This window comes from Esox lucius, chromosome 17, assembly GCF_011004845.1.
Source record: "Esox lucius isolate fEsoLuc1 chromosome 17, fEsoLuc1.pri, whole genome shotgun sequence".
NCBI lineage: Eukaryota > Metazoa > Chordata > Actinopteri > Esociformes > Esocidae > Esox > Esox lucius.
The window spans coordinates 8,551,661-8,571,588 of NC_047585.1; the positions used below are offsets into that span (position 1 = coordinate 8,551,661).

The 19,928-nt window shown below is 41.9% G+C and overlaps 1 protein-coding gene and 1 long non-coding RNA gene across 8 annotated transcripts; one reads left to right on the forward strand and one right to left on the reverse strand.

Annotated features, from left to right (window-relative positions):
* Positions 1-37: 37 nt before the first annotated feature.
* On the reverse strand, positions 38-15,872 carry ccdc66 (coiled-coil domain containing 66). 7 transcript variants are annotated; one of them, XM_020055178.3, is made up of 19 exons: positions 15,167-15,272; positions 14,878-14,936; positions 14,754-14,779; positions 14,260-14,659; positions 14,018-14,111; positions 13,803-13,909; positions 13,476-13,597; positions 13,247-13,342; positions 13,010-13,141; positions 12,640-12,860; positions 11,596-11,680; positions 10,879-11,040; positions 8,882-9,047; positions 8,104-8,229; positions 4,122-4,340; positions 3,476-3,842; positions 3,030-3,244; positions 1,319-1,440; positions 38-545 (listed from the first exon to the last, which is right to left on the reverse strand). In XM_020055178.3, exons 1-19 carry the CDS (start codon positions 15,175-15,177, stop codon positions 453-455), a joined length of 2,823 nt encoding a protein of 940 aa, XP_019910737.2. In that variant the 5' UTR covers positions 15,178-15,272; the 3' UTR covers positions 38-452. The 7 variants fall into 7 exon arrangements, with proteins under 7 accessions (XP_019910737.2, XP_010880380.2, XP_010880379.2 ...); XM_010882078.5 differs by having other exon boundaries at positions 8,128-8,229; positions 14,018-14,120; XM_010882077.5 differs by lacking the exon at positions 15,167-15,272 and adding an exon at positions 15,796-15,872 and having other exon boundaries at positions 39-545; positions 14,018-14,120.
* LOC109616758 lies at positions 15,375-19,552 on the forward strand. The gene is made up of 3 exons (XR_003777308.2): positions 15,375-15,750; positions 15,965-16,001; positions 19,284-19,552. It is a non-coding gene; the product is annotated as an uncharacterized LOC109616758 (long non-coding RNA).
* The last annotated feature ends 376 nt before the right edge of the window (positions 19,553-19,928 follow it).

A 19,928-nucleotide genomic window follows, 5' to 3' on the forward strand; every position in this document is an offset into this window, starting at 1 on the left:
TTGCCATATAAATGATCAAATGCACATATTTGGAAAAAATACTTTTATTCACAACAACACAGTACATTAGATCAGCATTTGTTAAATAATTATTTATAGTAAAGGTAAATAGACAACATCAAGTTCCTTCAAAAGTTAGAAAATAAAATTACATTCTATGGCTGCAAAAGTACAACTAGACATCAAATGATCCACAAACACTACAGTCATTCCATCCCACCCAGGACATTATATTCTATATCATAGATACAACACTCCATGTCATCTATAAAGTGCCAATGTGGTTTTGAAAAACACAAACAATAGTAGATCAGTAAAGTGCATTCCAGCCCAGAATTGACAACGGTTGTGATGTTTGCACAGAAATGCTAATCACAAACCTCTGTCAAATGCATTGTATGTCTGTTGTGTACTAGGACTGCGTGCCTTTGGACACGGGGCTGTGCTTTTGGTCACATGTATGGCAGTTGCGGTGAGTAGGGGTCCTCTGTGATCCTCAAAGGATTTAGCCCGGTCTCCAACTCTCTCTGCTTCTGCAACAAACCCTGACCAAAAAGAAAGTTGAGCCACAATAAAACTCAGTGAAAGAAGTGAAACATAAGTGCTTCATTCTTCCAAAGCTCTACTGTTGAAGTGTTCACTCATTTCATCCCCTGATTAAAAAGGAATGGACTGGTGTCAGAAACAAGAGGGGGAGGTCAGTCAACTTCCTGTGTCCTGTGCTTGCAATTGTTGAAGGATTGCACACTTAGGGGATAAATGGCAGCAAAGACGGAAGCTTAAGTATAAGAAAAATGTGAAGTGCTTCATGAGCTGAAAAAGATCCCAGAAATTTTACAAGTGCACAAATCTGTTTACTTTGGTGTTAGTGAGCATTTCTCATTTGCCAACATTCATCCACCTGACAAGAGTTTTATATTGAGAAGCTGATTAAACACCATGATCATTATAAAGGTGCACCTAGTGCTGGGGATGATAAAAGGCAATTATAATGCCTAGTTTTGTCACAACACAATGCCTCTAATGTCTGAAGTATTGAGGGAGCATGCAGCTGGAATGTCCAGCAGAACAGTTGCCAGAGAATTGAATATGAATATCTAAACCGTGAGAAACTGTTTCAGGAAAGCTAATCTGGGTGGTCCTCACTTGGATCTTAACCTTAGCGAACAAATGCTCACTTTTGATGGCCACTGGCAAGCTGAAGTAATGTGCTTCTCCTGTAAATCTAACATTTTTGCATTTTACATTCATATTTGAGTCACCCTGCAAAGGCAGTTTTCAGTGCCTACATGTTAAGACTGCTTAAGCAGCCAATTACCTGTCGTAGCTTTGAAAGGCTCTTCAGTATGGCCTCCTGTCTTTCTGTGTTCCTCAGCCGCTCTGGATGAAGCAGGGGGTCCTTCTGGCAGATGGGACTACTTAGTCCACACCGGACAGCATCTGATATTTCAGAATGGAGTTGTGAAAAAGTAAGTAAGCCTATTAGAAAGTTGTCTTTTTAACATTTGGATTTGTATATTTAAGCTAAATTCCAACCACATTCATTGAAAAAGGTAGCCCAATTTAACATATCACAAAAATTTAAACACAGTTTTTCCCCATGTGAAAAAGGTTAGTATACCCATACCATAACATAAAATGGCTAGAATTACAATCAGGTGCAACAAAACAGGAAAAACTTTACATAGTAACTTGAGGGTCAAGCCTCCCATAAAGATTAGAAACTTGGTCTAGTTTGGTCTTAACCATATGTGCAATGGGCAACATGTCAAGATCAAAAGACCTATATCAGTTGAAAGATTATTAATGCCCAATGTCTCGGAAGGGTTATGAAGCCATAGCCAAGCAATTTAAAGTACATCATTCCACTATCTGAGAAATACCAAGACCACTGCCAATCTACGTAAGAAAGGTCATCTAACTACATTCAGCTCAAGCGCTGACCAAAAGAAGCTTGTAGAAGTCTATGAACACTAGTGTGACATCAAGCAATCTACAGGCCCCTCTTCCCACAATAAGTCAAACTGCATTAGTCCATTTTCAGAAAGAGATTGGCATATGTGAGGAACTGAAGAAAAAATGTATACCAATGCATGACTGACATTTGCCAGACAACACCTGGGTAACGACCAAACCTACTAGAACATTGTGCTCTGGACAGAGTCACAGGTGGAGTTGTTTGGCCACATTGCTAGGTGCCATGTTTGTTGAAAACAAAACACTGCCTTTTAACAGAAGAACCTGGTAGCAACCATAAACTATGGAATCAGTGGCATTATGGTTTGGAGCGGTCTCCGGGCCTGGCCCACTTGCCATCACTGAGTCAACCATTAATATCGTATAGGAGACATTGTAACAGGAGAATGAGGCCATCTATAAAAAAGCAGAACCAAACATGAATCTTGCAACTGGACAATGATCCAAAACACACAAAGTTACAGCCAGAATGTCAACAACAAACAGAGGGTAATAGAAAGGCAAAAACCCACTGGGGAACTTGAAGCGAGCCATGCATGCAAAAAAGCCTTTGAACTTGAAAGTTTAAGCAGTGCTGTAAAGAGGACAAAAATTCCTCCAAGTAGACATAAGCGACTGATAGACAGTTACAAGAAATAGCTACATCAAAATTATTTCCTGCCAATCGGTGCAACATCAACTATTACATATAGGGATGTATTTTTTTTTCTCACTATGAAAATGCATTTCTGTGGAGTTTTGATGATAGCAAAGTATAATTTTTCAGAATCATAGTTTAAAATAGGTAACCTTTATCTGTCAGTAATGTTGATGTGATGACTGCATATTACATACATCCAAAGTGTAATGAAAAAGACCACTTTCCAGGGGGGGTAACTTTTTCACATCACTGTCTGTCTGAGATGCAGCATAAGTCTACTATTTCTCTACTATTATACCCAGAATACATGCAAAGTGCATTATGCACATCACATCAGTTTATTGGAAATGTTCCCTTGGCTTGACAGCAACATGATAAAAGCCACAGCCTGGTTAAAACCAGAGGAACTGACCTGTATGTGTCTGTGTAGGGGGTCTGGAGATGGGGGCAAGAGGGTCCATGTGGTACACCTCATCTGTCCTCAAGTAGGGTACGTAGTCAAATGTAGGTGGGGGACTGTCTCCGTCCTTGGACAGCTCCTGGGTCAGGGCAGGGGGGCGGGAGCCACCCGTTGGATTCTGAAGTCGGTTTTTGAGGGCAGGAACTGGAGGGGATTTGGGGGACTCTCTGGATGGGCATGACATTATTAAACTGTTACTACAGCTGCTAGAGTAACTCATGCTCAATTTCAGTTATGGCCCACCCCTTCAAACATTTAAATGCTATATCCCTCAAAAAAAAATATATGAGAATGTAAATTTGGGACAATATGCCCCATTTCTGTGACTGCAATCTCATCTTGCTGATTTAGTAGGGCTACAGACACGCAACAAATAAACCAACTGTAGTTTCGTTCACCTTTCTACGTGAACAGCAATGGCATGAGTAACTCCTGTAATGGCATTTTTAATCCTGCCTTGTGTAGCAGGTACAGTAGCGGGTACAGGGTTGTTGGCATTTTGTGGCAAGGGGTCAGCAAGTCCAGGGCTACGGTCTGGTTCAGGAGGGTGAGGGGTCCTCGTGTTCCTCTCCACAAGGGTCATGAGCTCCATCTGCCTGCGAAGTCGGCTCTCCTGCCTGTTGTGCTGCAGCCCTGCAGGGTAGCGTTCCGATGCTGGGATGTAGGGTTTCCTGGGTTTCTGGATGTTCCACTCTGCCTTGTGACCTCTAGGTCTCCCTTGACCTTGGCCGGTCCGTGCAAAGGCATCGTACATGTCACTGTCACCTGAGATGAGATTGTACTTTATTAATTATTAAGGGGGAAATTACTTTGTCAAAGTAAGTCATATTGAAAGAAGCAAACATGACTGATGCTCTGACCCCCTGGACCAATCAGTGCAATTTGGTGAATTCCCAATTTTTTTCTGGACACATCAGTCATCCAAGTTAATTCAAAAACCTCCCAGTGATATCAGAAATATCATGTGGTTTAGTGAGAGATTTAAACCGGAGCGTGTGCGTCAAATTTGATCAGTTTCATAGAAGGGCCCAAATCAGTACACACCTCGACCACCTCCCAAATCCTTTAGCCAAGTGTTCTCTTTCCCATGACCAGTGTTCTTTTGGGCTAGCTGTACCTCCTGCCTAGCTTCCCGTCTGAACCTCTTGGCATTAGGAGGTTGTTTATACTCTACTGGGATGTCTGGGGTCTGTACCGCCTTGTCTCGAATATTTGAAGCCTCCACTGTGTAGGTGAAGCCTGGACTGACTGCTGGATCTGCCTCTATACAAGCAAAATAAACACACAGGTACTTCAGAAGGCCTATTTAAAACATGGATTAGGCATAGCACAAGGTATGGGTAAATAGGTGCTTCTACAAAGTTATGGAATTTACATAAAATCACACTGAGCATAAAGTAGAAATAATGACTACCAATAATTTGAAAACCTTGGCTTATAGTGCTCTCAGAAACATTGAAATAGGGCTGATCGTTGCAGCTTTTTGGCAGGGGGTTCGGTGACGGAGACTGCTCACGTTGATATACCATAGCCTTTTAACTAAATCTCAATCCTGTTCAGAGTTTGGCCAGTGCCAGATGTTGAGGTTTCCTTTATCTTGGAGGATATCTGTAGACAGCAATAACTAAACGTAGACTTGAGGTGTTAAAAAATGAAAAAATCTGCCTTTTTCTATATTCGAAAAATGATGTGCCTTCTGTGATTCATGTATGAAGTGACTCAGTCACCAAATACTATTTTGGACAGAAGCTGTAGAGCTCAGTTATAAACAACACTTTAAGCATGTGGTGATATGATGGTACACTGAGTTATACACTGCATGCACAATTATTAGGCAAGTGAGTATTCTGATTGTATCATTATTTCTATGCACATTTTCCAACTCCAAACCATATAAACTTGAATGCTCAATGGATTGAATAATTTTCAGGTAAAATGTATTGGTCTAATGAGGGAGGGTGTGGCAACAGTGAATAAAGCCTAATATCAAGGTGTACATAATTATAATGCAGCTTCATGTCCTCAGGTAAAATGGGCCAAAAAGAGATTTAACTATCGAGGCCTGACCACCGGACAATCAAAGGTTTTGTTGCAAATAATGCATGGAGAAGACTGCAAAAGACTTGAGAATAATTAAACATGAAGCTAACAGGAACCCATTATCCTCCAGTGCCACCTGCAACCTACCTGGAGTGTCCAGAAGTACAAGGTGTCAAGTGTTCAGAGACATGGCCAAGGTCAAGAAGGCTGAAAGAAGACCACCACTGAATATGATTCACACGTTGAAGTGTATTGATTGGGCAAAGAAATACCTGAAGACAGATTTTTCAAAGGTTTTATGGACAGATGAAATGAGAGTGACTCTTGATGGACCAGATGGATGGGCCTGTGGCTGGATCACTAAAGGACACAGGGCACCACTTTTGTCAGGCGCCAGCAAGGTGGAGGAGGGGTACTGGTGTGGGCTGCTATCATTAAGGATGAGGTAGTTGGACCTTTTCGGATTGAAAAGTCAAAAAAAGTTCCAACTCAACTCCCATACCTACTGCCAGTTTCTGGAAGATACTTTCTTCAAGCAGCGGTACAGGAAGAAGTCCTCAGCATTCAAGAAGGCCATGTACTTTATGCAGGACAATTCTTCATCACATACATCCAAGTACTCCACTGCTTGGTTAGCAAGCAAGGGCCTCAAAGATGCCCGAATAATGACCTGGCCCTCTTCCTTACCGGACTTAAACCCTATTGAGAACTTGTAGACCCTTCTCAAACACGAGATTTACAGTCAGGGAAGACAAAACAGGTCTTTGAACAGCATTTGGGAGGCTGTGGTTGCTGCTTCAGCGAAAGTTGTACATGAACAGATCAAGAAACTAACAGACTGCATGGATGGAAGGCACATGGCAGTCATTGAAAAGAAGGGTCACTGAATATTTTTGAAAGGCCAGAAATGTTATTCAATTTTCATTATGTATTACTTATTTGTTGCACTTACTCTAAAAATGTAGAATAAACAAGTGAGTTGGAGAAATTATTTTTTTTAATTTAGTAGCCTAATAATTTTGCACACTTACAGTGGGGAGAACAAGTATTTGATACACTGCAGATTTTTGCAGTTTTTCCTACTTACAAAGCATGAAGAGGTCTGTAATTTTTATCATAGGTACTCTTCAACTGTAAGTGACAGAATATAAAAAAAGTAATTAATTTGCATTTTATTGCATGACATAAGTATTTGATACATCAGAAAAGCAGAACATAATATTTGGTACAGAAACCTTTGTTTGCAATTACAGAGATCATACGTTTCCTGTAGTTCTTGACCTGGTTTACACACACTGCAGCAGGGATTTTGGCCCACTCCTCCATACAGACCATCTCCAGATTCTTCAGGTTTCAACACTGTTGCTGGGCAATACAGACGTTCAGCTCCCTCCAAAGATTTTCTATTGGGTTCAGGTCTGGAGACTGGCTAGGCCACTTCTTACGGACCCACTCCTTAGTTGCCCTGGCTGTGTGTTTCGGGTCGTTGTCATGGTGGAAGACCCAGCCACCACCCATCTTCAATGCTCTTACTGAGGGTAAGAGGTTATTGGCCAAGATCTCACGATACATGGCCCCATCCATCCTCCCCTCAATACGGTGCAGACCTTGCATGGAGCCCCAGCCCGAGGGAGATTGACCGTCATCTTGAACTTCTTCCATTTTCTAATAATTGCGCCAACAGTTGTTGCCTTCTCACCAAGCTGCTTGCCTATTGTCCTGTAGCCCATCCCAGCCTTGTGCAGGTCTACAATTTTATCCCTGATGTCCTTACACAGCTCTCTGGTCTTGGCCATTGTGGAGAGGTTGGAGTCTGTTTGATTGAGTGTGTGTGGACAGGTGTCTTTTATACAGGTAACAAGTTCAAACAGGTGCAGTTAATACAGGTAATGAGTGGAGAACAGGAGGGCTTCTTAAAGAAAAACTAACAGGTCTGTGAGACCCGGAATTCTTACTAGTTGGTAGGTGATCAAATACTTATGTCATGCAATAAAATGCAGATTCATTACTTAAAAATCATACAATGTGATTTTCTGGATTTTTGTTTTAGATTCCGTCTCTCACAGTTGAAGTGTACCTATGATAAAAATTACAGACCTCTACATGCTTTGTAAGTAGGAAAACCTGCAAAATCGGCAGTGTATCAAATACCTGTTCTCCCTGCTGAATGAATTTCTCTGAGAAAGATCCCAAAAAAATATAATTTGTTAAACATTCAGGTTTAAGGTTCAATGATATTTTGGATTGACTGAGAGCATTGTGTTTTTTCAACAATAAAATAAATTTGATGAATACGATTTGCCTAATAATTGTGCACACAGTGTACAGTTTAAAGCTATTATTTGTGTTTTGGAGAAAAACAAAATCACAAAAGCAATCAATCACGTTCACTATTGCTCGCCACTCAGTAAAATACACAGGCAGTTTATAGTTGGCTAATATCTGCTGTTCTGAACTGTAGGAGATTGGAGTACAAATAGTTTATATGCTGAATAATCAAGAATCGATTTGAAAACTTGAAGAATGATCACTTACGATTGAACAGTGGGTTTTTTGTCAAACAGTTGGATAACACCGTGCTCTAATAATCAGCCCAGTTACATAGCTAGCCTAAAACATTGTCTTTTAAACTGGCAGCGATAGACAGAGGTACTATAGGTGGTCCATAACCAGACCAACAATGCATGTTTGTTTTTTTTACATTTTTTAAGTCACCAAAAACTGATTTTGGTACAAGCTTCCAACAACACGACTGCTGGCAATGGCTACGTCTGTCTGTGCCCATCCTCCGTCTCCCGCTTTATTAACCAATTTTCACTAGCCTCTCCTTCCTACTGTGTCATTATATATAAAATACCAAAAAAAACACAGATTTAAGCCTAAATCCATGGAATATGTTTATTTTCTCTAAATACACAGCCAAAGCATAAAGTCCTGATTCAGTTATCCACACTCAATCTTAAACATGAAAGTGTAAATATGTTACCTGTCTGGACTGCGGTGTCCTTACTTGGGAAGGTGGTGCTGTGGGTCTCTTCTCTCAAGGTCTCCATCTCCCTCCCTGTCTGGTAGTGGTGTGGTCCTGTGGTGGCAGTGTCTCTGGTGTTCAAGACTGGAGAAATAACAATCACAGTCAAAAACTGCTTTGATATCAGGTATGAAAATGAGGACCCCAGTGGCCAGTTGTTCTAAAAGTGATCAATCTTGAGGTCAAGGTAAAATGCATAAAAATGTAATGCAAAGAACAGACAAAGTGTTGACTTAAATGAGGGCTTCCATTATATTTGTTTTTTTCCATCTCTGCAGCATTATAACTGGTATAAACATATCTACATTTCATTTGAACAGCACCTTGAATGGAGAATCTCTATGGATAGTTTCAGTCTAGGACTAATTTGTCCACTCTGGGAAACTAGCCCAAAAGTAGTTTTTTTGCAAAGGTGGAAAGGTAGCAGTCAGGGAACAGGTGATATAGTTTAGCAGCGGTTGTGCTGTGAAGGCAGGGATGGATACTGACTGATTATATATGTCATTTAGATTACATACCCATTAAGTAGGTTACAAAGTAGGTAACTGTTGTTACCCCAATTAGCTTGGTTGTGTCCCAGGGTAGTTAAGCTTTGTAAACCTTTACCACCAGTGCATATGTACTGCTGCAGCATAGGTTCGCTTACAGCTCAGACTTTTTCTGCTAAAATAATATATATACAAAGTTTTCTCCAATTGTTATAGTAAGACATAAAAAATGAAACATCTTTAATCACCCTGTGAGGTACCAGGTTCCCCTCCTAGACAGCGTTGCAGCTTGGAGACATCATGGCCTTTCCTAGCCAGCTCTTTGATCCTCTGCTGGTGCTTGTCTTTCAGGGCCTCCTCTTTGGCTCGCTGGACACTGAGGTGTAGCTCCTCCTGCTTACGGCTTTGCTGCTCCTGAAATGGATGTCGCGCAACATGTAAGCTGGGTTCATGCACTGGGCTACCAAAACAAGGAAGCCATGGCTTTATCGGGGCACTGATGTGGTTGGAAGAAATCAAAGATCCTCATAGCGAACACTGAATTGCACGCACATGATATTAATACTATATATGCACACAACTGCTCATCCGTGTAGGGCAGTGTATAACTTACTATAATGCACTGCTCAAAAACATTAAGGGAACACTTCAGGTCTCAATGAACGAAATACATTAAAGCTCAAAATCTTTACTGTACACTGTAATTTGTTGAGAACAAAATGATGGAACAACAAGCCATGGACCCAAAGATCACCTAGCTGGATTCAAACTCACACCGAAAATATAAGTAAACAGTTGAAATCACAGGCTGTTCCAACTTGAACATGAATTTCAACTAATGTGACTGTAGTGTGCATGGCCCCCAAGTGCCTCTATGCACTCCCAACAATGTCTGGGTATGTTCTTGATGAGACTGTGGATGGTGTCCTGGGGGATCTCCTCCTAGACCTGGATCAGGGCCGCAGTGAGCTCCTGGACAGTCTGTAGCTCTACTTGTTGGCATCTGATGCACCGATACATAACATCCCAGAGATTCTCAATGGGATTCAGGTCTGGGCAACATGAGGGCCAGTCAGTGGCATCAATGCCTTCCTCATCCAGGAACTGCCTACACACTCTGGCCACTTGAGGCTGGCCATTGCCCTGCTTCAGGAAGAACCCAGAGCCTACTACACCAGTGATGGGTCAAAGGATTTTATCCTGGTACCTAACAGCTGTCAGGGTACCGTGGGCTAGCATGGACTTCCCCAGACCATCACTGACCCATGCTGGATGATGTTGCAGGCAGCATAATGTTCACCCCGGCATCTCCAGACTCTTTCAAATGCTTAGTATGAACCTCCTCTCATCTGAAGAGAAAGGGGTGCCAATGGCAGCCCTGCCAATTCTGGTGTTCTCTGGTGAAAGCCAATCGATCTGCACGGTGCAGGGCTGTGACCACAGGAGCCATTAGATGACATCGGGTTCTCATGCCACCCTCGTGGAGTCTGTTTCTCACAGTTTGGTCTGAAACATGCACACCAGTAGCCTGCTGGAGGTCATTTTGTAGGGCTCTGCCAGTGCTCCTCCTTGCACAAAGGAGCAGATACTAGTCCAGCTGCTGGGTTGATGCCCTTCTACAGCCCTGTCCAGCTCTTCTCGTGTAATGGCCCGTCTCCTGGTATGTCCTCCAAGCTCTTGAGACTGTAATGGGAGACACAGCAAACCTTCTTGCGACGGCACATATGGGTGTGCCATCCTGGAGGAGCTGGACTACCTGTGCAACCTGAATGGGCTGTAGATACCACCTCATGCTACCGCAAAACTAGAGAAGAATCAGTCAGGAAAGATAAGGAGAGAGCAATTGTCTGTGGGCACCACCTGCAAAAACATTCCCTTTTTGGGGGTTGTCTTGCTGATGCCTCTCCAGTGCACCTGTTGTCACTTTCATTTGCACCAAAACAGGTGACACAATCACTTATGCTTCCTAACTGGACAGATTGATATCCCTGAAGTTTATCTGACTTGGTGTTATACTGTGATGTAAATTTTTTGAGCAGTGTATATTTGGGTGCAGTTCAAACGCAAATTGCACACACTGCATAGGCAAGGGTTTTTGGATCTAGACTGCACCAACAGCATTCGAACCAGTGGTCCTGAACATGTCCACCCTTCCTCAAGTGTCTTAAAAATTGTGTCACTCAAAATCCTCCAAATTGAGCTGTAGAAAGTCTTAGTTAAGATTTGCAACAGGCATTATTCTGACCTCCTTGTGCATCTTTCTCTGTGTGTCCAGCAGGTACTGCCTCTGCAGCATCTCTCTTTCACATGCCACCCTCCTCTCCTCCTCCTGCTCCTCAGCCTTACGTGTTGCCTCCGCTGCCTGCTTCTTTTTCCTCCTTTCCTCCACCTGGGCCTCAATGGCACGCTTGAACAGGAGTGGGGAGAACCATTTAATAGCAATTTTCAAAACAACCACACTCCTGTCAGCACAGGTTTCAAGGCACAGGAGTTTGTAGCTTGACCGGGAAGTATGAAGCCCAGACTGGACTGGAGTTTTTCCTGGTCAAGAAAACCTCCTGACTTATCGGGGTGTGACAATACACATTCGTACCAATGTCAGTCAGCACTGTGAACACAATATCAGAGAACAATATATAGGCTACACATATAAGTCCAACCCCGTTCCGTTCCGTTTGCTTGTTCTGAATAATTATTTTTGCCACATCAACTTTTTGTTTGGCAAAGTGAACACAACCCACATATGCCCTGGCGGAACTCTTCCAACAAGTAGGCAAAAGCTGTTTGCTGAAATTGTCGCAATAGGGGTATTTGTGAAGCTGGTCAAGAAAACAATATCAAAACGTACTTGTAACGTCTTTGTTGATAAGCATTGGTACCCTGTGTACCGTTACACCCCCGTTACATGGCATTACATAGCATAATCAGAGGGTCATTAGGTCAAAATCACTCAACCTCCTACCTGATGCTCGAGCTGTTTCAGCCTCTTCCTCTCTCTCTCCTCGATCTGGGCCGGGTCCAGGAGGGCCGTCATGGTACGGATATGGCTGAACGGAAAAACCGCTGGCTTTAAACATGATTATGGAATCCCAGCCCTAGTTGTTATCTAAGAAGGGCTCCAGTTATGTTTCTCAGTATCAGATCGTGTGACCGGAGGCCTGTTCTACAAAGCAAGTTCAACAGGCCCAGGATTTAGTTTTGTTAGCTGGCTTCATTAAGCCTAACAACCGCAATCCAGCATAAGCAGTGCCACGACGGTGGTTATCAATTTGTTAAATCAACCCAGGTTTCCCAATCGAGCGATGAGTGAGAGATAGATAGATAGATAGATGAGCAATACAGTTGCTGCTGCCAAAAGCAGGAAGGAAAGCTAAAAAGCAAAAAAGTGTAAATGGGTAAGTTACAAGGCAAATCAATTTCACTGCCCCATCATTAAGGCACAACCTGATCTGACAATAATAAAAATTCTGCACTCCATTAAATAAACATGTTGCTTAGATGAATGTTACAAGTATGTAAGACATGTAATGTAATTAAGACCATTCTTGCCGTATTCTTTCCGTTGCAACCCTGGCAGTGTTAAGTGGTCTTGGGAAAAAATAAATAATGTGTATAACTAGTGAAAAAGTGAAACATCATATGAAAAGGACTCCATGGTGGAGAGAATAGATAGTCCAACTGTGACACCTGTGCTGTGTGAATATTACCATATGTGCTAAAAAGGAATTACCTTTAACTGTCCAACCTACAGCTTTTTCTGAAAACCCTGGGTGTCCATCTAGGCAATGTAGCCAGCAGTATGATCAAACAATGACCATCCTTAATTTTCCTTTACCTGAATGTTGATGCTCTTGAATGACTTGCGATTAACAAGTCCCCCTAACTCCGGTTTAGGGTTTTGGATCCCCCTAACTCCGGTTTAGGGTTTTGGATCCCCCTAACTCCGGTTTAGGGTTTTGGATCCCCCTAACTCCGGTTTGATTTCATACCACAGAGGGACTTGTACCTGGCCTTCTGTTGGATGGTCCTGGCTGTCTCAACACTGGCTCTTCCTAGGCTGTCCTCTCCATAATTGCTGGCATCATCCCAGGCCACAGACAAGGCTCCAGAGCGGGTCCTATGGTGATTATGGAGACTAGACGGCTCTGACTGGCCCACAGGTGCCTGGAGAGGGACTCTCATCTGGGGGGAGTCAAAGTGCATAGCCCACCGCTCATGGTCCTCAGCCTACAGGGAGAGACGGGGGGGTGAGTTTGAGGTGTTATTACAATCATGCCGTTACCCAATGATTTCATGACCGGTCCATAGGAACCTACAATTCTATCCTAGCAGCTACCCAGGCAGTGATTCAAACAACAAAATAACTAATCAATCACCTGGCTGAGATGCTGTTTCTCTTGCTGGCGTCGCCACTTGTCCTCCTCTCTCTGCTGGTCCAGGTCCTGCAGCCATCTCCTCTGCTGCTCCTTCTTGTGAGCGCTGAAGGCATGTTCCACTGGGGTGCCCTCCTGGACATCACAACAACAAAAACAGCAGCATTACAAAAGCACTCTGCGGTTGTAACCTTTCATTTATATTAAGAGTGAGATTGTGAGTGTTATAAGTTACTCTACCCCAACTATAAAGGCAGATCTGATAGCAGCAGGCAGTTCCCTCTGGCTGCTGTCGCCGTCCTCTAAACCAGATCCTATCCTCCTTAGACTCCTCTCCTGCAACCGTTCAGACCACAGAAGCTTGTCAAGACATTTAGAACTATTCAACCTATAACCCGATTGGCAGTCGCGATGACTGATCAATGACCTGACAACAATGACACTGGTGAGGTGTAAATAGGTAGCCTACCATGTGACTGTTTCCAGCAACAGGTTTAGATGAGACTGTTGTCCTCCGCTGCATGCCTCTGTCTGCTGTCACGTCTTGCCTGCTCAGTTCTTTTTGCTGTTTCTTCAGAGCCATCTGCTCATCTGAGCCAGGCAGAATGGAAGCCAATGAAATAGCATCACTTTATAGAAGCAGTATTACACCTACTGCCAAAACACTATTCATCCAAATCAATCCATCAGTTCAGTTAGGCTTGGTGTCTTCAATCCATTCCCTTTTAACTGATATTGAATATGAAAAGGCTTCACTGAAAGTGTTGTGTGGCATGCTGGTGTGTTGTGCTGGCACCTAGTTCTCTTCTCCATTGTGTCCTTTTGGCCTCCAGTGCATCTTTGCATATCTCCCTCTCGCCCAGAGAGCTGAACAGACCAACGGGTTGCCCATCCATCTTCTCCCTGCACCGGGGGTAAGGAGAAGTTAAAGATCATGGTGTTTTTACAATGGGGGCAGTGTTGGTAGTGTCATGGTCACTGTAAGGTTATGCTCTTAAATCCCAATCTTACCCTTCACCCCCTGGTTTTTCTTGGGAGTTTTCATTAGGACTTGCACTTGTCTCTCCCCCAGTTTCATTTAACTGTTGATCATCTTTAGAGTGTGCTGGGTTCCCTTAAAGACATCAAGACATAAAGCTACAGTACATGCTAACTCACAGCAGGTAGCAGTGCATATACAATTTTATCAGTATTTATTAATATTGGTTTATGCTTCAATTGAATTGGGGCTCTTGCAAGCGTGTCCCTCTCACCTGTTTGAGGCTGGCTGTTTATGTCAGGATCCTGGGAACTTGGGGTTGAGGCTTTGTTGATGGTGCTGAGGATCTGTTGGAGCTGCTCATTGGTCATACACACCAAGCTCTCCTTCACGGTCTTCACCAAAGTCTTTGGCGGTCGATCAGTGGCTGTCTGCCGGTGTCCTTTTGCTGAGGAAACAGCTTTGGTACTGTGGTCTGTACTGCACTTGATGTTTGCTTTTATAACATTTGAAGAAACTATTGGAGTGTCATTCTTCACTGGCACATTTTTGGAGACCAAGACTGCTTTCCTGCTCTCTGCACGCTTCCTCTGCACTATCTGTGACTTCTCGGATACTTCATGAGAAAACTGCTTTGGGTTGAGAGCATTTAGTGGTCTGATTTGAGTGAGTATCTATTGTTAAGACATAAATGGAAAGAAGAATTTGTCACAAACACAGGTGAAAAAATAACAGTTGATTTTAATAAAACAGGTCAGTCCATGTTACCTTATTTGGATTCTTCATCTCCACACCTAAAATGGCAAGATATAAATGAGGACAAGTTCAAATCAGCTTGTATTTTTTTCAAGCAAGTAGTTATCAAGTTAAACTAAACGAATTTGGTGCCTACCATGATTGGTTAGAATTAGCCGGGGTTTTCCATTTTCAAGTTGGAACATAATACCATCCCTGTCAACCAGAAGAATCATAGGTTTTAGCTAGGTAGTTCCCACGTTATCAAACTGCTAGCTTGTCTGAGGAGGTACGCCATTCAAGGCTTTAAAATAACAGAAATTATATATTATGCATCATTTGTCCAAACTTTGCAGGCTGGTTTTCCTAGCTACCTGACGTCTAAGCAAGTTAGCTAATTCATTAGCTTTAAATAAAATAATACTGATACAAAAATAATAACTCACCCTAGATTCATTTTTGCTGACAGTGACCATTGAACTGGCCGAACGAGATAAACAAATATTGGGTAGCAAATTGCTAGCTGGGTAATAACGGTCCAGTTTACCCAAAGCAGAATGGTCAGTATGCTAACACTTCCTGAAATGTTTATTGTGTTTGTTGGTTGCTGTCAACGACCAATAAGAACGTCATTGATTGGCTTATCGACTACACACTTTTGTTAGGTAGCGAATTAGAAAACTTTTTGTTGAATTGGTCAACGTTACGTTAGCAATGACGTTATTTGTCCATGTCGTTTGCCGGGTACTTTAAATTAAAGATAAAAAAAATTAAAAAAAAAGATTTTAGCTGCTTACGAAAGCGCATTGACTAAATATAGTTCCCTTGTTACATTTAATAAATTTGGAGCAGTGGTGAAAGCAATCCATTCTGGCCTGGTACATTTAAAGGCTGCTGAAACATGAGCAAAAACGTATTGTTGTTGGATTCGATCTGGGTCCGTGTACGATTCGTTCACTGGTTATCCCACAGTAAACAGGGAGACGGAGAACAAATACAGCGCTCGTTTTCCGTTCTGTTAATTCATGCGGTGAGAAATTTACAGAAATCACACCACTCGCTCTCGGTTACTCACTTAGGATATTGAAAACCAGCACTTTTCAATGTAGGCAGGGAAAGGGTCCGCTGCCCAACAGGGTCCGTTTATGTTGGTTTAATCAAGTGTATCAAGCTCGCTAGCTGACATGGACGTTAAGTACCTATACCTGGCTAACTTCTTGTATCTTCTAATTGCTCTCGACTAGTGGACCACACAAGCTGGTTGGCTAGTTAGCTGTACAGGTGAGTTTCCCTTAAATTACATGTGTGGCTAAATAATTTTTTATATATATATATATATATATATATATGGCTGGAATTAGTTAGGTAAGGAACTTGATAATGTTAATGCAGCCAGACAACATTAATTTGCTGGGCACACGTACAGTGGATATAAAGTCTACACACCCCTGTTAAAATTCCAGGTTTTTGTGATGTAAAAGAATGAGAAAGATATATCATGTCGGAACGTTTTCCATTTTTAATGTGACCTATAATGTGAACAATTCAATTGAAAAACAAACCGAAATCTTCGAGGGGAGAATTTTTGTATTTTTTTAAACCTTACAATAACCTGGTTGCATAAGTGTGCACACTCTTATAACTGGGGATGTGGCTGTGTTCAAAATTAGCCAATCACATTAAAACTCATGTTAAATAGAAGTCATTACACACCTGCCATAATTTAAAATGACTCTGATTAATCACAAATGAAGTTCAGCTGTTCTTGTAGGATTTTCCAGGCATTTTCTTAGTTGCATCTCAGAGCAAAAGCCATGGTCCCCAGAGAGCTTCCAAAGCATCAGAGGGCTCTCATTGTTGAAAGATATCAGTCAGGAGAAGGGTACAAAATAATTTCCAAAGCATTAGATATACCATGGAACACAGCGAACACAGTCATCATCAAGTGGAGAAAATATGGCACAACAGATACATTACCAAGAACTGCATTTCCCTCAAATTGATGACAAGACGAGAAGAAAACTGGTCAGGGAGGCTTCCAAAAGGCCTACATCAACATTAAAGGAGTGGCAGGAATTTCTGGTAAGTATTGGCTGTGTGCTACATGTGACAACAATCTCCCGTATTCTTCATATGAGTGGGCTATGGGGTAGGGTGGCAAGACGGAAGCCTTTTCTTACAAAGAAAAACATCCAACCTGGCTGAAGTTTGAAAAAACAAACATCAAGTCTCTCAAAAGCAAGTGGGAAAATGTGTTATGGTCTGATGAAAACAAGGTTGAACTTTTTGGCCATAATTCCAAAAGGTATGTTTGGCACAAAAACAACACTTCACATCACCCAAACAACACCATACCCACAGTGCAGCATGGTGGTGGCAGGATCATGCTTTGGGGCTGTTTTTCTTCAGCTGGAACCAGGACCTTAGTCAGGGTGGAGGGATTTATGAACAGTTCCAAATACCAGCCAGTTTTAGCACAAAATCTTCAGGCGTCCGTTAGAAAGATGAAGAGGAAGTTCACCTTTCAGTATGACAACGACCCAAAGCACACATCCAAATCCACAAAAGCACCAGAAGAAGATTAACGTTTTGGAATGGCCCAGCCAGAGCCCAGACCTGAATCCAATTGAACATCTGTGGGGTGATCTGAAGAGGGCTGTGCACAGGAGATGTCCTCTCAATCTGACAGATTTTTTTTGCAAAGAAGAGTGGGCAAATATTGCCACGTCAAAATGTGCCATGCTAATAGACTCCTACCCAAGACTGAGTGCTGTAATAAAACCAAAAGGTGCTTCAACAAAGTATTAGTTTAAGGATGTGCACAGTTATGCAACCAGGTTATTGTGAGTTATATTTTTCCCCCTCAAAGATTTGTTTGTTTTTCAATTGAATTGTTCATGTTATAGGTCACATTGAAGGTGGAAAAGATTCTGACATGATTTATCTTTGTCTCATTCTTTTACATCACAAGAACCAGGGGGGTGTAGATATTTATATCCACTGTAGCTATCTAATAGATTATGTAGCTAACTTTACCATTGGAACTAAGTCTTTAACACGTTAACGTTTTATAGAATGAACTGAGACAAAGCTAAGCTAATTAGGTTATTAGGCACACTGTTCAGTTTGGAATGTGTGAAGTGATAACACTGAAGAGATGTATTTGAAGGTAGTCTGGCAGAGAGGAGAGCTGAACCTGAACCAACATGACCCCAGTAAAAGAGAGGGGATCACTCATAACATGGCAGATGACAGGCTGCCTACTGACCTACCCACCCATATAAACCCATGTGTGGCACTCATACTGCTAACCCAGCACTGGCATCCCTACAACCATTATAATGTCTACCTCCCACTCTGCAAAAAAAAAAAGAAAAAGAAATGGCTTATCGTGTATCTTATTTAATTTAAAGTTAAAAACCCTGCCATCCTTAAATCGTGGTATATTTTTCTTAACAAGCTAGATTATACCACTTTTTTTTTTTTAACTATGCCTTGAATATTGTGTAATTTTTCTTGTTCCATTGGCAGATTATTTCACTTATTTCAAACAAATATATTCTCAAATATAGTAAAATTGTCTTCCATTGGCAAGTTTTTCTTTTTTAAGTGCAGCTCCATGTGGTCAGTGTTAGAGTTTAGACGAGTGTAGCTGTCAAGTCAGTTCCCATGGACTGTCCTTAACCCACAACCTCTGCAAAGTTAGAAACCACCATAAACACCACCCTGCCATCAGAACAAACCATAAACGTCTTGTCGGGTCATGCTGCTTCCCACGGAAGAAGCAGGTCAGTGGTCAAGACACAGGCTCCATCCCAATACTTTAAACACCAATTTCACCTGTTACTTTTGCTACAGTAATCACTGTTTTGGATTTTGAGTTAATGTGTAAATGATACACAGCAGTTCAAAGTAGGCAGGGTGAAAGTACTATAATGAGTAAGTGCCTTAATAATTAACACCTGCGCTAATGAGACCTAAAATACCTAAAATATATATACTGACTTTTTTGTGCGCGGAGCAAGTAATTCTTGTTTTCTGATCTTTCACCATATACGCTGCCATGTGGACTGATGTAAAACGTAACGTTACTTCTACTAGCGTTTCAAAAAGCGTTTACGTGTATTCTCCCACTCGGAGGTCGGAACTTTCTCACCTCCCAGTTGCTCATGAACGCACCTTCCAAAACAGAGAGGTTTTATTCAGGTAAACCCTAAATGAGTCCGCCATCTATCGACAACTATCTAGCTTGTTTACCTGCATGTAGTCTGTTCTTGTGGTTGTTCTCAATGGCGAACTACAAACAAACTTTCGAACAAACTGCTGACCGCGTGGTTTTCACAATGGCAGGGGCACAAAGGATATGGTGGCCGTCGGGAATACAATGATTTTCGGCGCATCATGGCCAGAGCGAAGGGCAACGACGGCCGTGCCCATGGTGAAATTCCAGTTTACCAGTCTGTTTTACTTGTTAGGTGATCCAAATGTCAATATCTGAATGGAGAAGTTATATTCTGCCTTACTCTTATGTAGGTGATTATCTGCTCTGTATTGTCCTTCTAGCCCAGAAGTGAGTCCCATTGCCAGGCCTTTGACTGCTGGACCAATCCCCACACTGAACAGCGGAAGTGGAGTCCCAAAACATTGGAAGTGTCATTGCTACCATGGCCATAATATCTGGATTTAGGATGAGTGTGGAGGCACAATGTGGTGGTCTAATAAATGTTCAAAGAAACCATAAGTTCTGCTTATTTCGAGGACAGTATTTTAAACTGCTGGTCACATGAAATTTGTCTTTGACTCAATGTATTCCATATTAATAAATATTGTTGTGTGCCAATACAATATTGCCTAATACAATTGTGATTCATTGTAAAATACTTTTTGTTTATTTGATAGTGTAAGAAAATCAAGAAATTGGTGACTGTCCATTTTATAATCATTCACCCATTAAGCCCATCAGTAAAGTTACAGTAGGAAGTTACAGACAACTGTTGATTAAGTGTCAAATGAAAAAGGGAAAAGGTTAGATCTAGGAATATTGTAACTCTGCCTACCTAGCTTCTTTGCAATCTGTGTTCTTGAATCTGAGGTTGTTTTCAGGGAGGTGAAATAGTCAAGTGAGTTTCTCTCTCTAAAATATGAATTATACAAGTCCATTGTAGACAATAGGTAATAATCTTTGATTCTTTTGGACAAATCTTACCT